The sequence below is a fragment of the Halichoerus grypus genome, chromosome 11 (genome assembly GCF_964656455.1).
Source record: "Halichoerus grypus chromosome 11, mHalGry1.hap1.1, whole genome shotgun sequence".
Classification (NCBI taxonomy): domain Eukaryota; kingdom Metazoa; phylum Chordata; class Mammalia; order Carnivora; family Phocidae; genus Halichoerus; species Halichoerus grypus.
In genome coordinates, this window is record NC_135722.1 from 82,756,033 (window position 1) to 82,776,833 (window position 20,801).

The 20,801-nt window shown below is 40.6% G+C and overlaps 1 protein-coding gene across 1 annotated transcript in view; it reads right to left on the reverse strand.

The window, feature by feature from the left end:
• Nucleotides 1-18,922, reverse strand: part of LOC118533090 (beta-galactosidase-1-like protein 2) — an 80,103-nt gene extending 61,181 nt beyond the window's left edge. The window contains exons 1-2 of the mRNA XM_036088123.2: nt 18,831-18,922; nt 18,488-18,685 (exon numbers count right to left, since the gene is read on the reverse strand). Coding sequence (XP_035944016.2) covers nt 18,488-18,685; nt 18,831-18,922 — 290 coding nt within the window. The remainder of the gene's footprint in view (nt 1-18,487; nt 18,686-18,830) is intronic.
• Nucleotides 18,923-20,801: the final 1,879 nt, after the last annotated feature.

Below are 20,801 nucleotides of genomic sequence, written 5' to 3' on the forward strand. Positions count from 1 at the left end.
TTAAGAAGAATGAGATCACACCAAGCATCTTTTCTGACCACAATGGTATGAAATTAGAAATCAATTTTAAGAGAAAAAAAAAAAGGGAAAATTCACAAATATGTAGAAATGAAACAACATAAATAAATGGAAAGATATTCTATGCTCTAGGATTGGAAGAATTAATATTGTTAAAATGCCCATACCAACCAAAGCAATCTACAGATTCAATGCAATCTCTATCAAAGCTACAATGGTATTTTTTACAGAAATTTTTTAAAAAATCCTAAAATTTGTATGGAACTACAAAAGACATTGAATAGCCAAAGTAATCTTGAGAAAGAACAAAGCTGGAGGCATCACAATTCCTGATGTCAAACTATATTACAAAGCTGTAGTAATCACAACTGTATAGAATTGACATAAGAACAGACATATAGGTCAATGGAACAGTTTAGAGAGCCCAGAAATAAACGCATGCCCATATAGTCAATTAATTTATGACAAAACAGTCAAGAATATACAATGAGGACTCTCTGCAATAAATGGTGTTGGGAAAGCTAGACAACCATATGCAAATGAATGAACTAACCCTCTATCTTACACCACACAAAAATCAACTCAAAATAGATTACAGATATAAATGTTTAGAAGTCCTAGGAAAAAATAAGGGTAAGCTCCTTGACATCAACCTTGGTAATGATTTTTTGAATTTGGCACCAAAAGCCAAGGCAACAAAAGCAAAAATAAACAAGAAAGACTACTTCAAACTAAAAGGTCTACACAGTTATGGAAACCAGCAACAAGATGAAAAGGCAACCTATGGAATGGAAGAATATATTTGCAAACCTGCAAATCTAATGAAATTTGCAAAGCTGATTAGGGGTTAACATCGAAAATATACAAGGAACTCATACAACTCAAGAGCAAAAAAACAAATAATCCAATTAAAAAATGGGCAAAGAACCTGTATAAACATTTTTTCCAAAGAAGATGTACAAATGTACAACAGGTCCATGAAAGGGTATTCAACATCCCCCATCAGCAGAAAAATGCAAATCAAAACCACAATGAGATACTACCTCACAGCTGTTAGGATGTCTATCATCAAAAAGACAAGATATAACAAAGGTTGGTAAGGATGTGGAAAAAAACGAATACTTGTGGCACTGTTGGTGGAAATAGAAGTTGGTTCAGCCACTCTGGAAAACAGTATGGAGGTTCCTCCAAAAATTAAAAATAGAGCTATCATATGATTCAGCAATCCTATTTCTGGGTATACATCCAAAGGAAATTAAATCATTACCTCAAAGAAATATCTGTACTCCCATGTTCATAGCAGCATTATTCACAATAACCAAGGTATGGAAATAACCTAAGTGTCTGATGACAGATGAATGGATTGAGAAAATGTTATACACACACACATGCACATACACAGGAATAATTTTTAGCCTTATGAATCTGGAGGGCATTATGCTAAGTGAAGTAAGCCAGACAGCAAAAGACAAATACCATATGGGATCAGTTATATGTGGAATCTTAAAAAACAAACAAACAAAAAACAAAACAAAGAAACAAACAAATAAAACGGGCACCTGGGTGGCTCAGTCAGTTAAGCATCTGCCTTTGGCTCAGGTCATGATCCCGGAGTCCTGAGATTGAGTCCTAAGTCGGTCTCCCTGCTCCACAGGGAGTCTGCTTCTCCCTCTGCCCCTCCTCCCACTCACTCTCTCAATCTCTCTCTCTCTAATAAATAAATAAAATCTCAAAAAAAATGAACTCATAGAAACAGTATACAATGGTGGCTTCCAGGGCCTGAGGGGTGGAGGAAATGGGGAGAGATTGGTAAAAGGATACTAACTTTCAATTATAAGATGAATAAAGTCTGTGGATCTAATGTATAACATGGTAACTATAGTTGATAATACTATATTGTGTACCTGAAATTTGTTAAGGGAGTAGGAATTAAGTGTTCTCACCCAAACAAACAAACAAAAATAAATATGTGAGCTGATGGATGTGTTAATTAACTGGATTATAGGTTGGAATAGTTTCACAATGTATATATATATTAAATCATCACATAGTATACTTTAAATATATTACAGTTGCTCCCTCTGGGGGAGGGGGACTCCGACAACAAGGAGAGTATTGCTCACAGTGCTCAGCCAGTGGCAAGGAGGCCCAGGCCTCTTCAGCTGCATCCCACTAGGGGGCAGCTGTGTGGCCCACTTGCCCAGCTTGAGCTTACTCATGCACCCCAGTTCAGGAGGGTCCTCCTGGATCTAAGAGTGGACTTTGGTCAGAGTGAAGCCACATGGGGTGCACAAGTAACTCATCAGGGAAAGGACCCAGGACTTTAAGAGGAGGGGTTTCAAGCTGGGGATAAAGATGTTGCAGGTGCCAGAGAGCATCCTTGCTGAGCACTACCATGACCTACAACCTGCAGAAGAAGCCCTTCTACCTAGCCCTCAACAGCTACAGGAGCTTGGCCCCATAGTGATCCTGGCCTGCAATGCCATGCTCTAGGAAGGCCCCAACATGGTCCACACCAACTCAGTTAAGGCCACCCCTGGCACCACTGTGGACACTTTATTGTCCACATCAGCAAGAGTGTCATTCACACCAGAAACTCTGTGGAAGAGAGATCCAGCTGTGGTTCCAGGGCAATGAGCTGGTGGGTTGGGCAGATGAGAACCACCACAGCAGCATTTACCCAGCCTGAGCACTAAAGGTGCCTTCAGCTGCCCCAGCATCCACCCAGGACAACTACCTCTGTGAACAAGAACTTGGGCCCACATCCAAATTCTGCTCATCCATCATAAATTATCTCCCTGTCCACCTCCTGCTCCACTCCAACACACAGGAGTCTGAGCCACCAACTTTATGTGCCTTTCAGTGTCTTAAGCCAGTAAGATATGGGACCAAATCCTTTCTGTACCAAAGTGCCAGATAACCTATAGATTGTCTCCAAAAGTGGACAGTGTAACCTCTCCCCACCAAAGGCAGAACATTAAAATTCACTATGCTGTGCAAATAAATAAATAAATTATCAAGTACAATTTAATTTGTCAATTATACTTCAATAAAGCTAAGAATGATTTAAAAAACAGAAAAATAATGCATGAAAAACTGGAAATTAAAGAGAAATAGAACTAATATGGTAAAGAATATTAAAATAGCTTATAGAATATAATGCCAAAATTGTATACAAAGAAATATGGAACTCTCTAGTTGATGGGAAATTTTGTTAAAAAATAGAAATTTCCTATTTGAATAAAAGTATAAAATTTTATTAAATTAGAAAGTATAGAAGAAAACTACAATAACTAAATATTCAAACCCTTGTACCAACACCATCATCAAAAATGATGTTTTTAGTGAATTATTTTCTCAATTATAAGAATCAAATTCCAAGATGCCATGCTGTGTAATATATGTCAAATTAAAGTAAGCTCATTTTATAAAGTTAATATAATAACTGAAAAAAAGAGAAACATACAGAAGTCATTCAGAAATTTCTGAGCACTTACTATGTTCCAGGTACTATTATGAGCACCAAAGATCATCAAAACAGACAAAAAAATTCCTGCCCTCACAAAGTTCACAGTCTGGGAACTAAAACTATAAAACTCTGAGAAAAAAAACATTGGGGGAAAGCTTCATGACATTGGATATGGCAATAATTTCTTGGATATGACAATGAAGGTACAGGCAAGAAAAGGAAAAACAAACAAATTGAACTTCATGAAAATTTAAAACTTTTGTGCATCAAAGGACACTTTCAACAGTATAATTCACAGAATAGAAGAAAATATTTGCAATCACATATCTGATAAGGTATCAATATCCAGAATATATGAAGAATTTCTACAACTCAACAATAACTACCCAATTCAAAAATGGGCAAAAGATAAGTATTTGAATAGATATTTCTTAAAAAATGATATGTAAATGGCCAATAAATACATGAAAAGATTCTCAGCACCACTAATCATTAGGGAAATGTAAATCCAAATCACAAAAAGAGATACCATTCCATGTATGGTGATTAACATAACAAACAAACAAAAAAAGATACCACTGTACATCATTAGGATGGAATGCTTGTGCATTTTTGGTAGGAATGTAAAACAGTGCAGTTCCTGTAAAAAACATGAGCATTTCTCAAATAATTTAAAATAGAATTATAATTCGAGTAAGCAATTCCACTTCTGGGTACATACACAAAAGAACTGAAATCAGGAACTCAAATAGATATTTATACATCAATGTTCATAGCAGCATTGTTCACAATAGCCAAAAGGCAGAAATAATCCAAGTGCCTATCCACATATGAATGGATAAACAAAATATAGTACATACCATGGAATATTATTCAACCTTAGAAAGGAATGAAATCTGATACATGCTATAGTGTAAATGCACCTTGCACATTATGTGAAGTGAAATAAGCCAGACATAAAAGGACAAATATTATATGATTCCATGTATATGAGGTACCTAAAAAAATCAAATTCACAGAGATAGAAAATAGAACAGTGGTTACCAGGGAATGAAGGGAGAAAAGAATGAGAAGTTATTTTTTAATAGAGTAGTATGGGATAATGAAAAAGTTCTGGATATTGACAGAGGAGATGGTTGCAAAACAATATGTATTTACATAATGGCAGTGACTTTGGAATGTCTTTGGAATTTGTGGAAAACGAGTTGACATTATTTACTAAAACTAAACATACACCTACCCCATTGTCCATCATATTCATTCCTAGATGTATAGCCAACAGAAATGTTTACATATTCTCACCAAAAGACAAATACAAGATTGTTCATGGCCCCACTATTTCTAATAGCTAAAAACTGAAAATATCTAAATGTCTATTGACAAAACAAATATATTTTGGTATGATTATCAGTGGAATTCCATAGTTATGAGAATGAACAAGCTAAAACATGTGATAATAAGGATGAATATCATAAACATAACCTTGAACAAAAGATAACAGACACAACAGAGTACATATTGTATGATTCCATTTAAATAAAGTTCAAAAACAGGCCAAGGTAATCTATGTGTTAGAATAATGAGTAGTAGTTATCTTTTGGAGGGAGGACATGACTGTAAGGGGGACTGTAAGGGAGCTTCTGAGATGCTGGAGTACTACAAGGCTTTGGGGGTTGGTTACAGGAGTATGTTCACTTTATCAAAATTTATTGAGCTAAACCCTTATATACTAAGTACATGTTAAACTTTAATCAAATATTACTTTAAAATAAAAACTAAAATGAAGAAGAACAGGGGAAAAAGGAATCGAGAATATTTACTACCAGAAAGGTAGTAGGTAATTTGGGCCAAACCTCTTAATGAGGAAAACAAGAAAAAGTGAGCAAATTTTTCATTAACTGACAGAAGGCATCAAAAAGACTTCCACTTTCTAATCCAAGAGGTAAAGAGCTTCGAAGTTGTCACTCCCATCCTCACAAGAACAAAGCTGAGACCTGGAAGCTGTTGAAAATCAACAACTCTTCTTATCTATCAGAGAAGAGAGGTCACAGGGAAAACTGCTGCCCCAAAAACTAGAGTGAGAGACAGCTGATGTAATGGTTAATTCTACATGTTGACTTGACTGGGCAATCAGGTGGTCCGACACATGGTCAAACGGTATATGAGTGTTTCTGGAGAAGATTAACACTTGAACTAGTAGACTGAGTAACATGGATTGCTCTCCCTAATGGGATAGGCCTCATCCATTCAACTAAAGATCTGAATAGGATAATTATTAGTATTATACATAACATCAACAGGCTAAAGAAGAGAAATAATCACATAATTTTATCAATAGATGCATAAAAAGCATTTGAGAAAATCCAACACCCATTCATGACAAAAAATTCTCAGTAAACTAGGAAAAGAGAACTGCCTCAACTTCATAAAGAATAGCTACAGAAAACCTACAGCTAACAACAAACTTCATTATAAGAAACCAAAAGCTTCTCTGCTAAGATTAGGGACAAGGCAAGCTGCCTTCAGCTCAGGTCCTGATCTCAGGGTCCTGGGATCAAGTCCTGCATCAGGCGCCTTGTTCAGCTAGGAGTCTGCTTCTCCCTCTGCCTGCCACTCTCCCTGCTTCTGCATGTGCTCTCTCTCTGACAAATAAATAAATAAAATCTTTGAAAAAAAAATTCAAAAGACAAAAAAAAAAACTCTTGGAACTACTAAGCGATCAATAGCAAGATTTCAGAAAACAAAGTTAATATACAAAAGTCAATCATTTTCCTATATAAGAGCAATGAACAATTGGACAAATAACACTATCCAACTTCAAAACTCACCATGAAGCTACAGCAATCAAGACAGTGTGGCACTGATGAAAGAATAGACAAATAGATCAAGGAAACTGAACAGTGAGCATAGAAATATATCCACACAAATACAGTCCACTTATATTTGACAAAGGAGCAAATGCAATACAGTAAAGGAAAAATATAGTTTTTTTTAAAAATGGTGCTGCAACAACAGGACATCCACACGGACACACACAAAAATGATGTAGACATGGTTTTTACTCCCTTCAAAAAATGAACTCAAAATGGATCATAGACTTCAATGTAAAGTGTAAAACTATAAACCTTCTAGAAGATAACATAGAAGAAAATCTAGATAACCCTGGGTTTGGCAATGACTTTTTAGGTACAATACTAGCACATTGCATGACATAATTAAATTGAACTTCATTAAAATTAAAAACATATGCTATGCAAAAGACATTGTCAAGACAATAAGAAGACAAACCACGGGGGGAGGAGCAAGATGGTGGAGGAGTAGGAGACCTGGATTTCGTCTGGTCCCAGGAATTCAGCTGGATAGGGATCAAACCATTCTAAACACCTACAAACTCAACAGGAAATCGAAGAAAAGAATAGCAACAACTCTCTGAAAAAAAAAAAAAAACACTTTCTGGAAGGTAGGACATGCAGAGAAGTGAAGCCGAGGCGATATTCGGGAGGATAGACGGCGGGGGAGGGGGTCTCCATCGGCCGCTTCTGGCAAGTGATAGAGCAGCGGAGCACAAAATCAGAACATTTAGAAGTCGGCTCTGCTGAGGGACGTCGCTCCAGTGGCTAAGCGGGGGGTGGAACCCTCACGGGACAGTGTGGTCTCAGGATCCTCAGGTTCACAGAAAGACCGGGGGTGCCTGAGTGCAGCAGAGCTCCCAGGTATCAGAGCAGGGAAGCCGGCTGCAGACGCGGAGCCGAGGCACAGGCTCTCAGCTCAGGGTGGCCATAAACCGTGATCCGCCGCACAGTCGGGCCACTGCTCCTTCAGCAGGGACCCAACAAGCGGCAGATCCGGGGAGATTCCCCTTCCTCCCCCAGGAGGAGCAGCGCGGGAGTGCACCACAGGGATCTGCTGGGTTTGGAGACTCCACACAGGGTCGGGTGCCAGAGATAGAAACGCTCAGTCACAGGCCAGGTGAGCACGGAGTGCGGCCGGAGACAGGGGAGACGGGAGTGACTGACTGCTTTTCTCTGGGGGCTCACTGAGGAGCGGGGCCCCAAGTTCTCGGCTCCTCTGGGGCACAGATTGGGAAGCTGCCATTTTCACTCCCATCCTCCAAAGCTGTACGGAAAGCTTGCAGGGAACAAAAGCTCCCGAGAGCAAACCCGAGCAGATTACATAGCCCGGACCCGGCAAGGGCAGGGCAATTCCACCTCCAGCAGAGACATTTGGGAACCACGGCAACAAGCCCCTCCCCCAGAAGACCAGCGAGAACAGCCAGCCAAGACCCAAGTTTACCATCAATGAGAACAGCAGAACTCCAGCAGTAGGGGAATACTGCACATAGAATTCATGGCTTTTTTACCATGATTCTTTAGTCTTTCAAAGTTAATTTTTTTTAACTTTCTTTTTCTTTTTTTTTTAAATTTTTCTTTTTCTCTTTTTCGACCAACATCTTATCAATCCCTTTTTTAAAAACTCTTTTTTATTTTTCATTTTTACAGTCATATTCTATCCCTTCATAGTAGTTAACCTTATTTTTGGTATATATATGTAAGTTGTTCTCTCTTTAAAATTTTGGGATACAGTTTCTTCTAACAGATCAAAATATACCCTAAATCTCTAGTGTATGGCTTTGTTCTAGTCTCCTGCCTGATCACATTCTCTCCCTTTTTTTAAAAATCCTCTTCTTTCTTTTTTCAACCAACTTCTTATCAATTCCTTTTATAAAGTATTTTATAATTTTCATCTTTACAGTCATATTCATTCCTTCATCATATTAACCCTTATTTTTGTACATATATAAGTTTTTCTTTCTTTAAAATTTTGGGAGGCACTTTTTTCTAACAGACCAAAATACACCCAAAATCTAGTGTGTGGCACTGATCTATGCACCAGCCTATTCATATTTGATCATATTCTGTCTTTTTTGTTTGGTTTAGTTTTTGTTTGTTTGTTTTTATCTTTTTCTTTTTCTTTTTTCTTTCTTACCCTTTCATTTCCCTGTTTCAGGTCTTTTCTGATTTGTTTAGTGTATATTTTTCTGGGGTTGTTGTTACCCTGTTAGCATTTTGTTCTCTCATTTGTCTATTCTCCTCTGGACAAAATGACAAGATGGAAAAAATCACCTCAAAAAAAAGAACAAGAGGCAGTACCGACTGCCAGGGACGTAATCGATACGGACATTAGTAAGATGTCGGAACTAGAGTTCAGAATGATTTTAAAGATACTGGCTGGGCTTGAAAAAAGCATGGAAGTTATTAGATAAACCCTCTCTGGAGAAATAAAAGAACTAAAATCTAACGAAGTTGAAATCAAAAAGGCTATTAATGAGGTGCAATCAAATATGGGGGCGCTAACTGCTAGGATAAATGAGGCAGAAGAAAGAATCAGTGATATAGAAGACCAAATGATGGAAAATCAAGAAGCTGAGAAAAAGGGAGATAAACAACTACTAGATCACGAGGGCAGAATTTGAGAGATAAGTGATACCATAAGATGAAACAATATTAGAATAATTGGGATCCCAGAAGAAGAAGAAAGAGAGAGAGGGGCAGAAGGTATATTGGAGCAAATTGTAACAGAGAACTTCCCTAATTTGGGGAAGGAAACAGGCATCAAAATCCAGGAGGCACAGAGAACCCCTCTCAAAATCAATAAAAATAGGTCAACACCCCGACATTTAATAGTAAAACTTACAAGTCTCAGAGACAAAGAGAAAATCCTGAAAGCAGCTCAGGACAAGAGATCTGTAACCTACAATGGTAGAAACATTAGATTGGCAACAGACCTATCCACAGAGACCTGGCAGGCCAGAAAGGACTGGCAGGATATATTCAGAACACTAAAGGAGAAAAATATGCAGCCAAGAATATTATATCCAGCTAGGCTGTCATTGAAAACAGAAGGAGAGATAAAAAGCTTCTAGGACAAACAAAAACTAAAAGAATTTGCAAACACGAAACCAGCCCTACAAGAAATATTGAAAGGGGTCCTCTAAGCAAAGAGAGAGCCTAAAAGCAACATAAACCAGAAAGGAACACAGACAATATACAGTAACAGTCACCTTACAGGCAATACAATGGCACTAAATTCATATCTTTCAATAGTTACCCTGAACGTAAATGGGCTAAATGCCCCAATCAAAAGACACAGGCTATCAGATTGGATTAAAAAACAAGACCCATCAAGAAGAACCATGAGAGACGATGGACTCTGAAAAACAAACTGAGGGTTCTAGAGGGGAGGGGGGTGGGAGGATGGGTTAGTCTGGTGATGGGTATTGAGGAGGGCATGTTCTGCATGGAGCACTGGGTGTTATGCACAAACAATGAATCATGGAACACTATATCTAAAACTAATGATGTAATGTATGGGGATTAACATAACAATAAAAAAATTAAAAATATTGAAAAAAATAAACCAAAAAAATAAAAAAATTAAAAAATTAAAAAAATAAAAAATAAGACCCATCAATATGCTGTCTGCAAGAGACTCATTTGAGACCCAAAGACAACCCCAGATTTAAAGTGAGGGGGTGGAAAACCATTTACCATGCTAATGGACATCAAAAGAAAGCTGCAGTGCCAATCCTTATATCAGACAAATTAGATTTTAAACCAAAGACTGTAATAAGAGATGAGGAAGGACACTATATCTTACTTAAAGGGTCTATCCAACGAAAAGATCTAACAATTGTAAATATCTATGCCCCTAACATGGGAGCAGCCAATTATATAAGGCAGTTAATAACAAAACCAAAGAAACACATCGACAGCAATACAATAATAGTGGGGGACTTTAATACCCCCCTCACTGAAATGGACAGATCGTCTAAGCAAAAGATCAACAAGGAAATAAAGACTTTAAGTGACACACTGGACCAAATGGACTTCACAGATGTATTCAGAACATTCCACCCCAAAGCAACAGAATACACATTCTTCTCTAGTGCCCATGGAACATTCTCCAGAATAGATCATATTCTAGGTCACAAATCAGGTCACAACAGGTACCAAAAGATTGGGATCATTCCCTGCCTATTTTCAGACCACAATGCTTTGAAACTAGAACTCAATCACAAGAGGAAAGTCAGAAAGAACTCAAATACATGGAGGCTAAAGAGCATCCTACTAAAGAATGAATGGGTCAACCAGGAAATTATAGAAGAATTAAAAAAATTCATGGAAACCAATGAAAATGAAAACACAACTGTTCAAAATCTTTGGGATGCAGCAAAGGCAGTCCTAAGAGGAAAGTATATAGCAATACAAGCCTTTCTCAAGAAACAAGAAAGGTCTCAAGTACACAACCTAACCCTACACCTAAAGGAGCTGGAGAAAGAACAGCAAATAAAGCCTAAACCCAGCAGGAGAAGAGAAATAATAAAGATCAGAGCAGAAATCAATGAAATAGAAACTAAAAGAACAGTAGAACAGATCAACAAAACTAGGAGCTGGTTCTTTGAAAGAATTAATAAGATTGATAAACCCCTAGACAGACTTATCAAAAAGAATAGAGAAATGACCCAAATCAACAAAATCATGAACGAAAGAGGGGAGATCACAACCAAAACCAAAGAAATACAAACAATTATAAGAACATATTATGAGCAACTATATGCCAGCAAATTAGATAATCTGGAAGAAATAATAGATGCATTCCTAGAGATATATCAACTACCAAAACTGAACCAGGAAGAAACAGAAAACCTGAACAGACCTATAACCACTAAGGAAATTGAAGCAGTCATCAAAAATCTCCCAAAAAACAAAAGCCCAGGGCCAGATGGCTTCCCAGGGGAATTCTACCAAACATTTCAAGAAGAATTAATACCTATTCTTCTGAAACTGTTCCAGAAAATAGAAATGGAAGGAAACTTCCAAACTCGTCTTATGAGGCCAGCATTACCTTGATCCCCAAACCAGACAAAGACCCCATCAAAAAGGAGAATTACAGACCAATATCCTTGATGAACATGGATGCAAAATTCTCACCAAAATGCTAGCCAATAGGATCCAACAGTACATTAAAAGGATTATTCAACACAACCAAGTGGGATTTATCCCTGGGCTGCAAGTTTGGTTCAACATCTGCAAATCAATCAATGTGATACAATACATTAATAAAAGAAAGAACAAGAACCATATGATCCTCTCAATCGATGCAGAAAAAGCATTTGACAAAGTACAGCATTCCCTTCTTGATCAAAACTCTTCAGAGTATAGGGATAGAGGGTACATACCTCAATATCATAAAAGCCATCTATGAAAAACCCACAGCAAATATCATCTTCAATGGGGAAAAACTGAGAGCTTTTCCTCTAAGGTCAGGAACACTGCAGGGATGTCCACTATCACCACTGCTATTTAACACAGTATTAGAAGTCTTAGCCACAGCAATCAGACAACAAAAAGAAATCAAAGGCATCCAAATTGTCCAAGAAAAAGTCAAACTCTCACTGTTTGCAGATGATATGATACTTTATGTGGAAAACCCAAAAGATTCCACCCCAAAACTGCTAGAACTCATACAAGAATTCAGTAAAGTGGCAGGATATAAAATCAGTGCACAGAAATCAGTGGCATTCCTATACACCAACAACAAGACAGAAGAAAGAGAAATTAGGGAGTCGAACCCATTTACAATTGCACCCAAAACCATAAGATACCTAGGAATAAATCTAACCAAAGAGGCAAAGATATCTGTACTCAGAAAACTATAAAATACTCATGAAAGAAATTGAGGAAGACACAAAGAAATGGAAAAACGTTCCATGCTCATGGGTTGGAAGAACAAATATTGTGAAGATGTCAATGCTACCTAGAGCAATCTACACATTTAATGCAATCCCTATCAAAATACCATCAACTTCTTTCAAAGTAATGGAACAAATAATCCTATAATTTGTATGGCACCAGAAAAGACCCCGAGTAGCCAGAGGAATGTTGAAAAAGAAAAGCAAAGCTGGCGGCATCACAATTCCGGACTTCAAGCCCTATTACAAACCTGTCATCATCAAGACAGTATGGTACTGGCACAAAAACAGACACATAGATCAATGGCACAGAATAGAGAGCCCGGAAATGGACCCTCAACTCTATGGTCAACTAATCTTCGATAAAGCAGGAAGGAATGTCCAATGGAAAACAGACAGTTTCTTCAACAAATGGTGTTGGGAAAATTGGACAGCCACATGCAGAAGAATGAAACTGGACCATTTCCTTACACCACACACAAAAATAGACTCCAAATGGTTGAAAGACCTCAATGTGAGACAGGAGTCCATCAAAATCCTAAAGGAGAACACACGCAGCCACCTCTTCGACCTCAGCCACAACAACTTCTTCCTAGACACATCGCCAAAGGCAAAGGAAGCAAGGGCAAAAATGAACTATTGGGACTTCATCAAGATAAGAAGCTTTTGCACAGCAAAAGAAACAGTCAACAAAACCAAAAGACAACCGACAGAATGGGAGAAGATATTTGCAAATGACATATCAGATAAAGGGCTAGTATCCAAAATCTATAAAGAACTTCTTAAACTCAACACCCAAAGAACAAATGATCAATCAAGAAATGGGCAGAAGACATGAACAGACATTTTTCCAAAGAAGACATCCAAATGGCCAACAGACACATGAAAAAGTGCTCAACATCGCTCGGCATCAGGGAAATCCAAATCAAAACCTCAAAGAGATACCACCTCAGACCAGTCAGAATGGCTAAAATTAACGTCAGGAAACGACAGATGTTGGCGGGGATGTGGAGAAAGGGAAACCCTCCTACACTGTTGGTGGGAATGCAAGCTGGTGCAGCCACTCTGGAAAATAGTATGAGGTTCCTCAAAAAGTTGAAAATGGAGCTACCACATGATCCAGCAATTGCACTACTAGGTATTTACCCCAAGGATACAAATGTAGGGATCCAAAGGGGTACGTGCACCCCGATGTTTATAGCAGCAATGTCCACAATAGCCAAACTGTGGAAAGAGCCTAGATGTCCATCGACAGATGAATGGATAAAGAAGAGGTGGTATATATATACAATGGAATATTATGCAGCCATCAAAAGGAATGAAATCTTGCCATTTGCGACGACCTGGATGGAACTGGAGGGTATTATGCTGAGTGAAATAAGTCAATCAGAGAAAGACATGTATCATATGACGTCACCGATATGAGGAATTTTTATTTTTTATTTATTTTTTTTTAATTTTTTTTTTTAAAGATTTTATTTATTTGACAGAGAGAGACAGCCAGAAAGAGAACACAAGCAGGGGGAGTGGGAGAGGGAGAAGCAGACTCCCCGCAGAGCAGGGAGCCCAACGCGGGGCTCGATCCCAGGACCCCGGGATCATGACCTCAGCCGAAGGCAGACACTTAACGACTGAGCCACCCAGGCACCCCGATATGAGGAATTTTTAATCTCAGGAAACAAACTGAGGGTTGCTGGAGTGGTGGGGGGGTGGGAGGGATGGGGTGGCTGGGTGATAGGTATTGGGGGTATGTGCTATGGTGAGCGCTGTGAATTGTGCAAGACTGTTGAATCACAGACCTGTACCTCTGAAACAAATAATACATTATATGTTAAAAAAAAGAAGAAGAAGAAGATAACAGGAGGGGAAGAATGAAGGGGGGGAAATCGGAGGGGGAGACGAACCGTGTGAGACGATGGACTCTGAGAAACAAACTGAGGGTTCTAGAGGGGTGGGGGTAGGGGGATGGGTTAGCCTGGTGATGGGTATTAAAGAGGGCACGTTCTGCATGGAGCACTGGGTGTTATACGCAAACAATGAAACATGGAACACTACATCAAAAACTAATGATGTGTGGTGATTACCATAACATAATAATAATAATAATAAAAAGAATATCTATTTGAAAAGAAAAAACAAAGGAAAGCCTTCAAGTCCTCAAAGCAACTACAGAAAAGGATACACGGCCCTCTAGAGAGTATCAGTTAAACGGAGAGCTGACTTTACAATGGAGACTGAAAACCAGAAGGCAGTGGCATTATCTTCAAAATGCTAAAACACCTGCCAACCTAGAATTCTATACCAGTGAAAACATTCCTCACAAATAAAAGGAAAATTAAGACATTTCAGATAAACAAAAGCTGAGAACTTTGTCACCAGCAAATCTACACTACAGAAAATTTTAAAATGTGTTCTTCATACAGAAAGAAAGTTTCCAGGACAACAATAATAGTCTTGTTATTTAGAATTAAAATACATAACAATAGCATAGAAATTAAGAGAGAAATAACTAGAGACAAAGCATTCTAATGTCTTTACATTATAAAGTGGGTAAAAGTACAAGAAAGAATTAGTTGTTGAAAAATCAAATATGAATATTATAAACCCTTGAGCTTCCAGTAAAAGAATATATATCTCTCAAGCTAATAGAAGAAAGGAAATAGACACTCCATCATTCCAAAAGAAGACAATATTGCTTAGGAATACCAAAGCAAATAATTCTTTAACACAGGCAATAAAAGGCTGAGAAAGCAACCTAGCTTAACAGATACTAAAATGGAATAAAAAAGGGGCGCATGGGTGGCTCAGTCGTTAAGCGTCTGCCTTCGGCTCAGGTCATGGTCCCAGGGTCCTGGGATCGAGCCCCACATCGGGCTCCCTGCTCCACGGGAAGCCTGCTTCTCCCTCTCCCACTCCCCCTGCTTGTGTTCCCTCTCTCACAGTGTCTCTCTCTGTCAAATAAATAAATAAAATCTTAAAAAATAAATAAATAAAATAAAATAAAACAGAATAAAAAACTAGAAACCTGCTATCATATTTAAAAAAGGGGAAACAAGCACAATTAAAACAGAAAGATAAAATAATTAAGTTAACTGTTACTATAGTACAAGAATGGATAGATAACACAATGTAACCAATAATAGCCTGAAAATCAAACTCATCATTGCATTCTCCAACACTGGTCAAGATCTACTGATACTGAGGTGAAGTTTTTGTGAATCCATAGTGAAAATTAGTAATGACTGAAAACCTGTTCAAGACTTCAAGAATGGAAATTAGCTTGATTGAAAAAGAAAAACGAGTCCTGCCATTTTCAGACTGGGAGATAGACACAGATTAAAGCCACCTGAAAAGTTAAAAGGAGACACTGCTGCTCCCAAGGCAGTGTAGCAGTTATAAAATGTCACCTCTTTGAGTGACTATTGCTTTATCACCGATGACACCCCCAGATCCTCTCTGCTGTACCCATTTACTTCTAGGGTGGCCTAAATGCTAAACTACCCTTACCTCATGCCAGTAGCCAACCCTGGCTAAACCTACTTCTTCTAATCTTGCATTGGAAACAACAAGCAATCCAGAAGTTGTCCCTGCTTTCCTTCGACTCCCTTTAGAATCCTTCACCTGGGGCCTAAACTTGCAAAGTCTCTCCTCCTCCTCCACCACTCCTCTAGAACTCACTCCCTTGCTGAAAGTCAGCAAATCTGATTTTGTCACACTCTAGGTCTGTCCCTGCAAGACTCTGGCTGATTCATTTCTAATAACTCTTTTTTTTTTTATCTAATAACTCTTTTTTTAAAAGACAATGCAGTCAATGAAATTGAGCCATTCTCTTACACCATACACAAAGATAAATTCAAAATGGATCAAAGACCTAAATATGAGACAGGAATCCATCAAAATCCTACAGGAGAACATAGGCAGCAAACTCTTCGACCTCGGTCGCAGGAACTTCTTGCTAGGCACGTCCCCAAAGGCAAAGGAAACAAAAGCAAAAATGAACTCTTGGGACTTCATCAAGATAAAAAGCTTCTGCACAGCAAAGAAAACAGCCAACAAAACTAAAAGACAACCTATGGAATGGGAGAAGATATTTGCCAATGACATATCAGATAAAAGGCTAGTATCCAAGATCTATAAAAAACTTATCAAACTCAACACCCAAAAAAACAAATAATCCAGTTAAGAAATGGGCAGAAGACATGAACAGACATTTCTCCAAAGAAGACATACAAACGGCCAACAGACACATGAAAAATGCTCCACATCACTTGGCATCAGGGAAATACAAATCAAAACCACAATGAGATACCAACTTACACCAATCAGAATGGCTAAAATTAACAAGTCAGGAAACAACAAATGTTGGTGAGGGACCCTCTTGCACTGTTGGTGGGAATGCAAGCTGGTACAGCCACTCTGGAAAACAGCATGGAGGTTCTCAAGAAGTTAAAAATAGAGCTACCCTATGACCCAGCAATGGCACTACTGGGTATTTACCCCAAAGATACAGATGTAGTGAAACAAAGGGGTAACTGCACCCCAATGTTCCTAGCAGCAATGTCCACAATAGCCAAACTGTGGAAAGAGCCATGATGTCCTTCAACAGATGAATGGATAAAGAAGATGTGATTCATATATACAATGGAATATTACTTAGCCATCAGAAAGGATAGATATTTACCATTTACATCGATGTGGATGGAACTGGAGGTATTATGCTAAGTGAAATAATTAAATCAGAGAAAAACAATTATCATATGGTTTCACTCATATGTGGAATATAAGAAACAGTGCAGAGGACCATAAGGGAAGGAAGGGAAAACTGAATGGGAAGAAATCAGGAAGAAAAACCATGAGAGACTCTTAACTGTGGGAAACAAACTGAGGGTTGTGGAAGGGAAGGTGGATGGGGGGATAAGGGAACTGCGTGATGGGCATTAAAGAGGGCATGTGATGTGACGAGCACTGGGTGTTATATGCAACTGATGAATTATTGAACACTACATCTGAAACTAATGATGTACTATGTGTTGGCTAATTGAATTTAAATAAAAATTTTTTAAAAAGACAATGCAGTCTTTATATGCTAAATGTGTTCAATGTATAAGGCTGCCTGCATTCTGTGACAATGTTCTCTTCCTTTTTGAGAGACTTAGACTATCTTATAGGTTATGAAATAAGGGTGACACTTTTTACTTTTCTAAACAACAGTCTAAAAACAAACAAAAATGTGCCTGTCTTATTTAGACTACAACCGTGTTTAAATTTTTAATAGTTTATAAAATTTCAATGTGTGTGAATCACTGCTATATTAAGGAACAAAATAATAAGAAAAAAAAGGGGGAATAATGTGATGTATAAAAGGCATTATGACAGTTTAGAGGGCAAATGCTTTTAAATATCACTCCCATCATTCACCAAATCAAATTCCAATTAAATATTTTTTCTTCTAAACCTACATTTTAAAAACCAACCACTCAGGGGTGCCTGGGTGGCTCAGTCAGTTAAGCGACTGCCTTCTGCTCGGGTCATGATTCTGGGGTCCTGGGATCGAGCCCCACGTCCGGCTCCCTGCTCAGTGGAGAGCCTGCTTCTCCCTCTCCCTCTGCCTGCCACTCTGCCTCCTTGTGTTCTCTCTCTATCTCTCTGTCAAATAAATAAATAAAATCTTAAAACAAAAAACAAAAAAAACCCCAACCACTCAAAAAGAGAACACAGCTAAAACTGATATCAAAACAGTAATGGATAAGCAGTTTCCAAGCTTTGAAGCCTAGAAAGAAATTACTAATTTTTGTTAATTTCAGCTTGTAGAATGAGGATAATTTTATTACTTGCCAGGCCTGGCTCTCAATGAAACCTATCTTCAAAGACAAAATCTTCTAGAACAGTATTCTCTCCTAGGACTCATCACTGGGGCTATGACTCGTATGGCAAGTGAGGATATCCAAGGAGGAGAGTAGTTAGGGACCAGTGACCTACATCCATCTGTACTGGCCACTGCCTCTGAAAGTTAGACTTCTGCATGCAGGCCACCGTGACCCTGTTTAGAGGGAGGCCTTTCAAAGCCCTCAGTGCAGGCTCTATCCACAGGATGGATATTCTGGAGATATCAAGTGGAGACTCGGACATCCTAAGAACAATGAAGAAAATACTAAAAGGGTCAACCTTTAGACTGGTCTAATAAAGTCTCAGAGCTAGAAATTCAGACTATAAATTCTTGAACTAATTACTTAGGTGTCAGCACTCACGTGGTAAGGGTGTTGAAGCCACAGGCCTTCAGCTTCAGCAAGCGGTCCCTCCAGTACTCCCTGGGCACCCGGAAATAGTGAATAGTACCTGCTATGATCAGGAAAGGAGAGCCATCTAGTGTGAAGCTTGAGCCTTCAACTTGCAGACCCACATTGCGATTCACCATGTGGGAGGGAGTCAAGAAAACTTGATTCATCCTGCAAAGACAAAGGAGATGTGTGAAGTCCTAAAGATGTAACCCATGTGGCACACGGTTTGGGCAAATCAGAAAGGCCTTTCCTTCAGGGGCCCTAGGCTCTCCTCCAGTGCAAACAGAAAGTTCCCAACCCTTCCCAAACATACCTGGGTGAGAAGTCTCCTCCAAATTGAGCTATTACCAGTAACCCTGAAGACAGGTACAGGATGCCCACAGGTCTCAATAAGAAGGTCAGCATGCTAAACAGAGAGGATAGAACTGAAGTCAGACACCCTGGAGGCAGAGAAGGAGGTGGGAGCTGCGTGAGGTCTTGCCTGTGGAGGTGGGTGAGGAGCACAGACGTGGCCTCACTGGAAGGCAGGATTCTGCATGGCTGTCCCTTGGCTTCTGCACCACCTGGACTCACGACAGACTGGAGGGAGGGCAGCTGCAACGAAGAGCCTCCTGATAGTAACTGGATTTTCGTCCAGTTACATTTTAGAGAAGATCGAGCCTCAGTCCAGTAAGTTTCACGGAAGAGAAGATAACCTCTGGGAAATTTGTGGGAGACCTTCTACTACTAAGGAGTGAACCCTAATAATTTGCTGCTTAGCAGAGAACACTCGCTGGAATGTAGAGGGACTTTCTCTGTAGCAGGGTCCCAATTTCTATCCCCAACCCAATTTTCTATTTCTCTGCTACTGTAGGATGTCATCTAATTAGCTCCCAGGACACACTCAGCGTTTGTGTGGCCAGTGATCTTCTTTATGCTGCTCACCGGGGGGTAAATGCTCTTTCCTTCATGTATCAAAAGTTCTGAGTCCGAGGTAGGCAGAACCAGTGGGGCCTAGCACCGTCTGGGCGCTGCATAGCTTCTAGGAGGGGGAAGCACTCTGCACGGGGCGTGGCTGTGTCCTCACTACCCAGAGCAGGCCCTGAATCGCAGCAAGAGCTCAGCTCATGTTTTCTGAACAAATACAGGAGTTGCCAGAATCAATAAAACACCTGCGTCGCCTCATAAGCTTCAGCTTAACCATGGGCTTCAAGAGTATTCCCTTAGGCAGAGGTGGGAGGGTAGAAAGCAACAGTTTTCTGTAGGGAAATAGGATGGAAAACAGAATGGGGCCCTGGGATTAGAGAAGGCAGACCCCCTGGGCACCACTCAGCTCCTCACTGTGGGCGTGAAGAGTCCGGGAGACCGACTGAGATCAGAGGACGCTCAGAGATTTCCGGGGAGAAGACAGAAGGGACAAAGCGGAACCTCGAGGGAACCTGAACGGAGGGCCTAGAAATAAATTCCAGAAAGTGAGGAAACCCGAGGGGCCGTCTGGGTTGACGCGGTTCGGGGCTGCCGGGTGGGCCCAGAGCTGCGAGAAGCCACAGTGCGGGAGGGGCGGGGAGGTCCCGAGGCTGTTGCGGGCGTGGGCGCTCCGGTGGGCGCCCGGGCCAGAGCCCACCTTACCCTGCGCCCGACTGCTCCTCCGCCAACTTCGCAGCGGTAGGTCGGTAGCAGCCGCCAGGCGGGGGACAGAGCGGGAACAAACCAGCTCCGTGCTCCGCCCCAGATAGCCTCGGCCGGAGAAAACCTCCCACCTCCCCGAGCCCTCCCCCCACCGCAGACTGGCCCGCCCCCACCCCCGGGGACCACCCCGCCCCCCGACGGGCCCCAGTCTCCGCTGACCTGCTCCCCACCCGCCTGGGGCAGATCCTCCCCCACACACGCCCCCCCCCCGCAGCAAAATGGCCTCCACCGCCAGCCAAGCGCATCCTTCCCGCAGTACCCTCCCTCCCCTCCGCTGATCCGCCCTCACGCCCACCCCGTGGGCAGACTCGCAGCCCCGCCAGGCCCCCGTGGGGCCGCAGCCCGGGCACTGCAGAGCGGAGTGCGGGCGTTGCAGTGAGCTCAGCTGGCCCTCTCTGCCCCTCTGGTCAGCGAGAGGCTGGCTCTGGCATCGGTCGTGACAGCTAATAGCTGTGGAGCGCCGTCAGTGGAGTGCGGACAGCTTGCCATCCGTTCCCCGCGGTCCTGCGCGGCTAACCGCGAGAACTGACTCGGGGCCGCCTGCCCCTCCGGCCTTCTACTTTCGCTGGGACCCACTCAGGCGTCCTTCCCAGGCTCCGCGCTGCGCGGGGGAAGC